Here is an 11,132-nt window from a genome sequence, read left to right on the forward strand (position 1 = left end):
GATTTGTTTTATATCAAAATAATTTATATAATTATAAATTCACGTGACGTACTGTACGTTTTCAAGGCACATATCTAATTTGCATACAAGTCTGGAATTTAAATATATCTAACTTCCTAAAAACATGATTTTAAATATTTTATGTACAATATAATAGCGTAATAACAGTAATAGTTCTCGCGAAATTATCAGGTTACATTTGCGCAGGTATCCTACGCACAACCAATGCTCGGATGGCTCTAAATATTCTGAGGATAGCACGTTTTCTGCGCGAATGTCTGTTCAGTCCTAAATGATTGCACAGATACACGACAACTATCACTATAACAACTATTATTATTACGTAACTCCATTGGTGTACGATCGTTTGTTCGTCTCCCTGATTTTCTTTCGTATCATAAGCCAAGATGTCAGTATCGAGATGTTGCAACGTAGAAATACTAGCGCCACCGACTCGTCTCTTAAGCCACAAAGTGTCCGTATCCTGCAGCACTAAATTTACTGCATTCATGGTATCTCCTATAGAGAGCAACTTCTGAGGTTTGTAAAGTTCTCTGTAAAAAAGATATAAAAAACAAAAAATATTGGAGCCACAAAAATCTAGAAATGGCAGTTAATAATAACACAATGTGTATAATTTGCTTGAACATCTGAGTTATACAGAGTCGTCATCCATGTTTAGCTGACCTCTGATTCTATCCGCTTCGTCACAATATTATACAGCAATTGGAGACGTAATTTTAAAACGTTAGATTAAATGTCTTGATAATTTTCTTTAAACATGCGTTTTCGAAATCAAAATAGAAACAAGAATCGGGCGTTTAATATTGGATTGGCATTTATACAGTGTCCCAATTTAATGTCCCACCCCAAATAACTTTTTATTTTTGATCGCAGAAAAAAACGTTTCAGACAAAAGTTGTTTGGTTTCGAGGGGGACATAAGACGGTATCATTTATGTGACCTTGAATAATTGCTTGAAGATCACGTGAAGGTCACCTTAAATATTTTTAACGGAACACCCTATTGTTTATTACACTATCTTATTCTGGGAGGGAGGTCCCAGGTTCGAATCCTGGAATAGGGTGTTCGGTTAAAAATATTTAAGGTGACCTTCACGTGATCTTTAAGCAACTATTCAAGGTCACATAAATGATACCGTCTTATGTCCCCCTCGAAACCAAACAACTTTTGTCTGAAACGTTTTTTTCTGCGATCAAAAATAAAAAAGTTATTTGGGGTGGGACATTAAATTGGGACACCCTGTATGCATATGCATATGAAATTACTTACATTGGCACAGATTCGTTAACTGGTATCGGCACGGCATATATAGGGGTGATGCATAATGGAAGAGATCTGAAACTGCCTGCTGGCTCGTTAGTCATTAACACTTTACTGTGACGACTAAAATGGTTTTCCTTCATTCGACGTGGCAATTCTCCAATCTCTATATTATTGGCTGTTTTAACAGCAATGTGTTTCCCCTGATTTTCATCCGTGAAAACAGTAGGTACATATCCTGTCGTTGTGTATTCTAAGATAGCATCGAGCATCCAAAAACAGGCTAAATATGGATAGCAATGTCGTGTTAGTAAATAATATCCAAACCATAAAATTATATAATTTACAAGTTATCGAGTTCTTCAAGAAGTAACGAAAAAGGCGTGTAATATCTTGTTAAGTAAAATATGATTTATTAATATTAAGGCTCCTGGGTGCTCATTGTGGCCATCTTGAAATCGTGATGTCAGAAGCGAGAAATGACACGTAGAAAAATCGTCTGTATGTTTGTATAAAAAGATATTTGGGTGAAAACACGACAGATCGTTTCAGAATACTTGTAAAATTGGCCGATAACTATCCTTTTCTCCTGACAGTTTACCAAAAGTCGTAAAACAAAGCCTAAACACGTGGCAAAAACACGCCGTTTGACAACCATCGAAAGGAGTGGAAAATGTACTTATCACATGTGTATTCCCTGCAAATTTTATATATCGGCCAATTTTATGAGTTTTCTGAATACTAATGAGAATATTCTTAAAAGTCGCCAGCAGTAATTAACAACATCAGTGATTTTTACTGACTGTATCTGGCAATTTTAATAATACATCAAATTTATTGCGAAAAATATTACCTCAGGCAGGGTTTGAACCTGGACCTCCCTTCTCTCTAGGCGGGCGTCCCAACCAATTTGACCACCATATTTTTCGCAATATTTTCTGTATTATTAAAATTGCCAGATACAGTCAATAAAAATCACTGATGTTTCCTGAATATGTTACACGTTACAGCACAAGTGCACAGCGAATAATAACGAAATAAAACGGACGACAAAATAGGGTTGTCAGTAAGTCATGCGGTACTCTGTAAAGGACCGTCTATATTGGAAGTAAGACGTAAGAGTAAGACGTAAGAAAACCATATCCTCTCAGTGTAAAAGTTAAAGCACAGACATAATATTTTAAAATATTTATAGCACGGGTCAAACTGCGCTGTAATTCGCCGAGAGTAAAGGTCCGAACACACAAAAAAACTTAAGCAGTAAAAATGATCTACGACTGTCGAGAAGACGTAAGCAGCCATTTTGAAACTTAAGCAATGCTAAAAATTCCGATTGGTTAAAATTCTTAACGGCCTAAGCGTCAGCGCTGAAGTAGGAGTAAGAAATGGGAATGATTCATTTCTTTACTCCTACTCTTACTTCTTACGTCAGGCTTACTTCATCTATTGTAGACGATCCTTAAGAGTTGTTCGACAGTTCTTATTTTTACTGCTACAGCTCTGGCGCGACCTTCAACGCGGAGTTCTTGGCTCAGGGACCAGGAGCCTTAAGGATATTTTTCCATCAATATCGCTTATAATACATACATTTTTGCAAATGGCTATCATCGATACAATTTGAATCTCCATAAACAACGAGTCTACCGGACGTACTCGTCTGTTCTTTGGCATGATGCTTTTCGTCATTCTGATCCGCTTGACCGATCTCATTATTGATCTTATTATGTGTCATTTTAACATCCTTCTTACTAGTCACTTGTAAAAGTCCGAGTATCGGTACAAGTTTAAGTACCCCTGATTCTTTCTCCAGAAGCTCTTGACCCTGGTCGTATAACTCGGCATACAGAACGATTCCGTCCTTCGGAAATCTGAATAAAGAGAAAATCTGCTATACGCAATCTAAACAGGTTTCCCTGCACGCAAAATATTTTACCTAGTTAGTGTAGTGCCAGACGCGAATGTGACTGGCGCATGCTGGCCAAGGGTGAACTGACCGTTTCGTACTTCGTCGCCAAATGCCACACCCCAGTTAGGATAAAGCAGATCGTTTATGGCTGGAATATTGGCGCCTCCCGTTTCGGGTATCCACCATCGACGGGTATTCTCGTCGTAAAACTTGATTTTTCGCATGACTGCTATATTGTACCAGTCTGCAAATACAATTACTGATAGACCGTCCTCTTCCACATCGCGTTTTAGCTTTGCCACCTGCGATTGAAACCAATTTATCATATCGGCAGGGGAAAAAGGGGAAAGAGGAGGAGTGGGAGGGGAGGGAGTAAGAGAGACGGAGAGAAAAAGAGGATGGCAGAGTGAGGGGGGTGTGGTGCGAGAGAAAGAGAGAGAGAGAGATGTGCGTGAGTCGGGCTGGGCAGATGAGAAGAGGAGGAAGTAAGTGGATGGAGGCCCGAATCTGAAGCTCTGTAAGGCTGTAGAGTTAGTATACATGTATAAGGTAGTTGTAAGATAGTAAGTAAAGTTTTTGTATAAGATTGTAACCCTAAGGGGATCAATAAATTCAGTATCTATCTATCTATCTATCACGTCGGCATTTATATACAAAGAGGGGCAAAAGTTCCGGAACGGCTAAATATCTCAGAAAATATTGCTTTATTAAAAAAATTTTTCAAACAAAAAGAATAGGACGTAAGAAAATCTGTTAGCTATTGGTATTTATTTGACCTTGGTATGACCTTGAGAAACCCGGTCATAGTAATAAAAACGTTAAATAAAAATCACCGTTTTTTATTACATATTCTTATAACTTATCTCGAAAGCTTTCCAAAACACTGTAATAAAATTATTTTTCATTAAGTACTTTTCGAGTTACAAGACTTGAAAGTTACAGTACCGCCGGTATTCGTATTACCTAAGTCCTAAGACGTACATACATACATACATACATACCATGTTGAGGTTGCCCAGTCGAATTTACACCTCTTGCGTGCGTGCGTGTGTGTGGTGTGTGTGTGTGTGTGTGTATCACAGCAGAGATAAGGACCCCACGAATCGTCACACACACACACGCACACGCCACACGCGCACACAAGAGATATAAATCCGACTGGGCAACCTCCACGTGGTACACCTTGGGTAATGCGAATGCCGGCGGTGCTGTAACTTTCAAGTCGTGTAACTCGAAAAGTACTTAATAAAATATAACTTTATTACAGTGTTTTGGAAAGCTCTCGAGATAAGCTATAAGATTATGTAATAAAAAATGGGGGTTTTATATAACATTTTTATTACTTTGACCGGGTTTTTCAAAATCGTACCAAGGTCAAATAAATACCAGCAGCTAATAAATTGTTTTACGTCCTATTCTTTTTGTTTGAAACATTTGTCGAACAAATCAATATTTTCTGAAATATTTAGCCGTTCCGGAACTTTTACCCCTCTCTGTATACACTCACTCCAAAAAAGCGGTACATTTAAAATTTGAAAAAATCACCATATTTCAAACGACGATAACCTTGTAAATAATAAAGATAGTTTTATAAAAAATAAAGCTTGGAATTTGTGTTTTAAGAAGCGATGCATTTTAATGTTACGGCATAAATTTATTGAAAATGACGGATGACAAAAGCTTACGAAATTGAAAAATAATGGTCCGAGTTTGTCACGACACATGGCGTGAGTCAAATATCGCAAGTAAATGGCATCTGATAGTACAGAGTTTCCTCTTAAAAATGCTTTTTTATTCACCTCGATACGATGATTTTTCAAAGTTATTTACATTTAAGCTAAAACGCTGCCTTCTTATTCAAATGCGAATATCTCGGCAAAAAATCATGGTATCGTGATGGACAAAAAGAGCATTTTAAAAAGGAAACTCTGTATTATCGTATGTTTTTTATGCTACAGACTTGCGACATTTTACTCACCGACATTTTCAATACATTTATCCCGCAACATGGAAATCATTTCTTAAAGTAGAAATTCCAAGCTTTATTTTCATTTTTATAGATCTTCCTACCTTTATTATTTATGAAGTTTTCGTCGTTTAAAATTTGATTTTTTCTAAATTTATTGTACCGCTTTGTTTGGGTGTGAGTGTAGTTTTACATAGAAACACAGAAGTATGATCTTATGAGACATAAACGCATACTTCTTCAGGGAAAAATTCCTCTTCCGTATCTACGATGAGCAGGGTCCCGTAATTTCTTGCGTCGAAACAAGTGAACGGATAGCCGAGCACCTCAAGATAATATCCGGCATTACGTAAATGTTGATACATGTCTTTAAAGTTAGTATGTATATGATCTCCATTCCAGTCAAGGGGATCATTCTTCACGCGCAAATCATCCCTAGGAAAGTATCCGGGTGGATATCGCAAGTTGTGGTATTGGTCCCACAAGATGCGTTTACTGAAGAGACATAAACCAAGTTATTAAATGCTCGCGTAAACATGTTTTAGTACATTATGATCAAGAGTAGCAATTATCTAGTGCATAGTATACTTTTACTCACTGTCTAGGAGGTGTTGGTATGACCTTCGCTTGCAACGGAAGCGTAACTGTTGATTGTCGTGGCTTACCTGCGCCATCGCTCTCAACCGTAAGCGAGATGTGACCTGTGTGAAAACATAATGCACGTGAAACGTTCGCTGTAATAAAAATTGATTCGTCAGCGAAATGAAATTAATTCAAACCTTGCGCGATACCCTGCCAGTCGTGGGATGTCGACGGGACCGTTATGGCAACTGCTAACCAGCCAGACCACGGCCACAAGACATCGCTGTGCGTTATCGCCACATCGATGTGCTCACCATTGCCGTTGCCGACGTACGGATGCCAAGTGAGATTTACCACATTTCCAGCCACGCCCAAACCATTTATTATAGTTACATTGACTATTGTGGGCATACCAGTGTAGTATATAGCTTGAGTACAGTATGGCCACATATATTGGCACTCCGTCAAATCTATATAACTAATCATTGACAAAAGCAAAACATTTATTGCTGCATCAGCCAATTAAAATTTTATCGATCGTGCTCTTATTTATTTTATATGGTTAATTTATTATATTTAATGTACTCGATTGTACAAGATGTTGAAAAAAAAAGAGTAAAATTTTTACGAGGATTTAGTGTGTCCAACAATAAGTCGAAAAGTCTTAATAAACATGGGTCCACAAATAAATCGTTGTTAAGGATTTTAATTTTTAATTTTATTTTTTCTCTTAAGCGGGTTGTTGCTATGATTATTGAGGTTATTGCTCCATGAAGTATTTACACAAACTAGGTAAATTAAGTTGTCATATTATTGCAAATATCTCAAATATTACACAAATACGACACATCTGCAGACCCATGTTTATTAAGACTCTTTTCGACTTATTTTGGGACATACTAAATCCCCTTAAAATATTTTACCCTTTTCTTCAACACCCTGTATATACATATTATTATACGTATAAACGATACTTATAGTTAGCGCCAACGAATCAATGGAGTTAATTAATCGAACAGGTACAATCAAGATTAATAGGCAAGAAAAAACGCAATACTTTTTTCCATGTAGAAAGAAGAAAAGCTCACCTTGGATGGAGTGTAACGATAGGAGTGTACGACTGTAAAAAATGAAATGCCCGCAAGAGATCTAATTTTCCTGCGCCCTGCTCGAACATACCAATCCCAGGTAAGCGACGGGCTGAACTCAATAATGCTTGTTTCATACTTGCTGGCGTCACCTTAAATACATTTGTTATTACTTTCTAAGCACAAAACGCAATATAACTTTGTTCGTCCTATGATACTCTATGAAACAATATTCACGTCGGTGTGTAAAAAATCGTAATTACCTTCTCTTTATTAATTTTAGATCCGTTTGTTTCTACAAACGCACTAGCTAATAGCGCGACCGCGCCGGCAACGACGGGACTAGAAACGGAGGTGCCAGAGAGGCTTCTACATCCACTCTGCAAAGCGGACCCTCTTACCCCCGATCCGTATATGACTAGGTCAGGTTTGATTCTACCGTATCCATAAGGTAGTTCCCACGTGGTCATACCGCGTGAGGAGAATCTCGCTATCTGGTCGTCCCAATTGATGCCCCCGACAGCAATGACATCCATTTGGTCGGCAGGATTGTTTAAAGTGCTGTGCAAGAATGAGATACTATAACGTACAAATACAAACTAGTCGACACGAGAGATATTATTGCGTTTTATTTCCTCAGTTCTAGCCTTTGCAGCAAATTGTTTGTATTAACATTTTGGACGATTTCAAAATTTTGAAATTATATCGATGACAATTGTAGAACCGATATGTCAGATATGCACTTCAAGACTGCCTTTCAAATGCAGTAAAAATAAAAAGTACTGAAAATGCCTCGGAAAATGTATACTCGATGTCATACATTACATTTTTTCTACAGTGTTTAGTGAAATAAAGGAAAAAATCTATAATAAAAAAACTTATAAGTAATGAAATAATAAATTATTATATTAATACACGGCCAATGATCTGTAAAATTCCGGTTGATTTGCCACTTATTTGTGCTTGTATCGTAAAGGTAGGACTTACAAATGGTAAATTTGACAAGTAACAATGGCTCGTATGATAAATGAAATAAAGGGCTCAGAGCCAGAACAGGATAGTAGTGTTAAAAAATCTTTAATTATAAATGGATACCTATAGACGTTTCGGTCCTTATTGGACACCATCTTCAGTATACTAAAAAAGAACACAATTTAAAACATTATTAAGCTAGGAATACAAATTAAAATGTAAAACAACATATACGCAGTCGGTCCGATAAGATTCTAATAAATAAAAAGACAGAACATATTAAAAGATAGCGCAGTCAAACAAATTAAAAGTGTAATATACAATAAAACGCAGGTATATAAAGTAAAACCGCAAATAAATTAAACGCATTAAGTTGACAGAAAATACTCTAACAAACAAGAACAAAATAAAACCTATACTGAAGATGGTCCAATAAGGACCGAAACGTCTATATCCATTTGTAATTAAAGATTTTTAAACACTACTATCCTGTTCTGACTCTGAGCCCTTTATTTCATTTATTTGGTAAATTTGACTTTTTAGTGACCAAAGTCTGTATAGGTTTGGCATTATGAGATTTATACTTGGGAGTGTTTTCTTGTGAGAAAAACCACTCAAAACACAATATTTGCTAAACTAATTGTAAGTAAAATATGTTTAATTAACATAACGCTGAAGGAATGACCATGTTGAGGACAGAAGTGATTTCCAACTCTGGTATTATGAGAGCCTAAAGAGTCATAAACTCTTCTTTAAATAAATTGCAATATTACTTTATTTACCCATACAAAGGTCCATCATTGCCGATCGCTGACACCATAATGATACCATTAGCTGTCACCTCCCATACTTTATCGACGAACGGTTGGTCCATAAAATCTGGACCACCAATGCTCAGATTTAACACCGTTACCTTGCGAAATATGGCATGATTGAACGCATCCAAGAACCACGAGGTGTAAGATACCTATTACATTTCAGGCAATGTAGAGATCCCTTCAAGCGATAAACTCGCAAGTAAGAGGGGAGAAAGGCACGAGGGGCCAAAAATACCTGAGCGTTCGTAAAAACGCGGAAGATATACAGATCCGCATCCGGAGCGAAGCCGAAACAGTCTCTGGAGGAGGATGCGATAACACCGGCTACAAACGTCCCGTGGCCCAGGCCGTCCTCCCGAGTGTTTTCATTTGTCCAGTTTATCCTTTCCTTGATATTCTTGAAATGCGGATGACTAGCAGCAAGTCCGGTGTCGAATATCGCTACTTTTATATCTTTCCCAGTAATACCCATTCGCCACAGCACATCAGCTTCAAGCATATACGTGATTTGCTTCGGTATAGCTCGCAATAATTTTCGAGATGTGTGTCGGTTCGTTGATTGTCCAGGCTGAACGTTCTGAAATTAAAGCCCCCTCCCCCTGGTAAAAATTTTTCTAAGAATTTTTCATGTATTTTTTATGTAAATTTCACAATTTTCAGATTTTTTTAAAATCTTTTTATACAAATGAGTACACTTTTTAAAAATACCGAGAAAGTTTATATCTTTTTAATTTAAAAAAAGATGTTTATACCTTTTTTTTAGAATTTTCTACATGTATGAATTCTCAAGTATTCTGAGATTTCTTATTCTATAATTTCAGACGTAATTTTATAGGATTTCAGAAAGATTTTTAAGTTTTTCAGAAATTATGGAATAAAAAATCTTAGAAATGGAATATTACAGAATATTCACGTATATGGAAAATTCTAAGAAAAGAAGTGGACTTTCTCGGTATTTCTACAAAGTGTACCAATTCGTACAAAAATTCTGAGACAAATCTTCACCAGGGCCTTATTTCAAATCCTCTTTTATCGACAAAAGCCTCAACGGAAGAGCTTTCTAGCCAATAAGAATCCTTCAAGACCAATTTTAGTGGCACTTTTATCAATAAAAGAGAACTCAGACTACGGGCCCGAGTCTTTTTGCTCAACAATCCTTAGATAAGTATCGTTCAACGCCAAAACTTTGCACAGCTCCACTTTATAACTTGATAACATTTCGCAAGTTCGACAATTCGCAAACTTACGTGATCGTTGATTCTTCTTCTGGAGCTTCTACGTGCTAAGACGTCATCAGAATGGGTCGACGTCCTGTTGATAAATTTTAGAGTTCTATGTATAAGTCTCTGCGGTAGCACGGTCTTTACCAGAGGGTGATTACTCAAAGCTCTAAGCCCCTCATGCTTGTCAGTTTCGCTTAAGTGTACGATATCAAAGTCGCTGGGATACATGGACGCAGCATTGTTACGCGGTATGATCCTCCAGTTCTTAACGTTGGACGAGTTCAGGACAGATCCTATGTAATTCTCTCGCGCGTGTATTCTATAGTAGCCGTTGAATTTGATTATATACTCATTCTCGACTATACTAGAGGAAAATGCGACCTGGACTTGTCGGACGTTGTGGCAAGAGGAGTCCGAGGACCCGGGTTCCTCGCGTTGCGGAGATTCCGCGATACGTTCGCTGTCACCATACCCTTCAGAGCTGCCGCCCGGATAATCACGGTTTGACCCACAAGAGACGCAGAGCCAAAGTAACACAGAGACGTATAGCAGACATGTGTGTAGCTTCATACTATTGATTCTGACCGAGAACTGTGCTTCATATTTGGTCAAAGTTGTTGCGAATGCCAAACTAACATGTGAAAATATTTACGACTCCGAGGGCAACTCTTCCCTTTTTTTCGTCCCTTAATTTTCTGAACGAGACCGCTCCTCTTTCGATCGTATACTTGTATTCGTGTGATGGAGAATTGGGTTTTCGGAATCGGCCGGTGGCGTAGCTCAAAATCAAGCCGTTGGATCGAATAGTGGCGATTCAAGCGATCCGAATTAATACTGAAAGCAGCCACGATCGTTTGTTCAGGCCTTTCATGAGCATCCTTCACATCCTAACCTGGACAAACGGTCACCGCGTAAAGGTGACGTAAAACATTTCGGATGATTTACAGAGCGCATTTTAGTTGCGAGTTGTTTCACGTCGTTGCGGGAAAGATTGATATCGTATGGACGTGGCTAATTCACATTTGGACACAGCTTGTTAATAAGTGAAATGTGTACATAACCAATGTCGTTATTATGAAACGGATAAAAGCACTTCTTCTTTTACTTGGCAACAATGTCGCCAACTATGGGCCATCGCACACAAAATTACATAAAGGTGCATCTTCATGCTGACGCTTGACCACTGAAAACGGTATTTATCGGCAGTACTTGAAAATGGGTGTAGCGGAATAGTTCCAAAAATGGAAATGGGCGTAAGTCCCAGTCTACAATAGAGATTTAAGCCCTAAGCCT

General features: G+C 37.8%; 1 protein-coding gene across 1 annotated transcript; it reads right to left on the bottom strand.

Moving 5' to 3' along the window:
• Positions 1 to 2: 2 nt before the first annotated feature.
• Positions 3 to 11,058, bottom strand: LOC105568700 (membrane-bound transcription factor site-1 protease). The gene is made up of 12 exons (XM_012024569.1): positions 9,864 to 11,058; positions 8,852 to 9,193; positions 8,581 to 8,765; positions 7,090 to 7,387; positions 6,827 to 6,978; positions 5,936 to 6,216; positions 5,755 to 5,857; positions 5,393 to 5,651; positions 3,218 to 3,492; positions 2,872 to 3,152; positions 1,294 to 1,567; positions 3 to 554 (listed from the first exon to the last, which is right to left on the bottom strand). The coding sequence occupies exons 1-12, from the start codon at positions 10,407 to 10,409 to the stop codon at positions 194 to 196; spliced, it is 3,357 nt and encodes a 1,118-aa protein (XP_011879959.1). The 5' UTR covers positions 10,410 to 11,058; the 3' UTR covers positions 3 to 193.
• Between the last annotated feature and the right edge of the window lie 74 nt (positions 11,059 to 11,132).

Source organism: Vollenhovia emeryi, unplaced genomic scaffold (assembly GCF_000949405.1).
Source record: "Vollenhovia emeryi isolate VEMERY1.0 unplaced genomic scaffold, V.emery_V1.0 DF939128.1, whole genome shotgun sequence".
NCBI classification, from domain to species: Eukaryota; Metazoa; Arthropoda; class Insecta; order Hymenoptera; family Formicidae; genus Vollenhovia; species Vollenhovia emeryi.

What these genes read in the sequence shown, in the direction of transcription:
- LOC105568700 (XM_012024569.1), bottom strand. Translation starts at nt 10,409, where the DNA reads ATGAAGCTACACACATGTCTGCTATACGTCTCTGTGTTACTTTGGCTC. An exon ending in GCGTTTTTACGAACGCTCAG is followed by an intron (nt 8,766 to 8,851) that starts GTATTTTTGGCC and finishes GAAATGTAATAG; the next exon opens with GTATCTTACACCTCGTGGTT. An exon ending in GTTAACGAATCTGTGCCAAT is followed by an intron (nt 555 to 1,293) that starts GTAAGTAATTTC and finishes TCTTTTTTACAG; the next exon opens with AGAACTTTACAAACCTCAGA.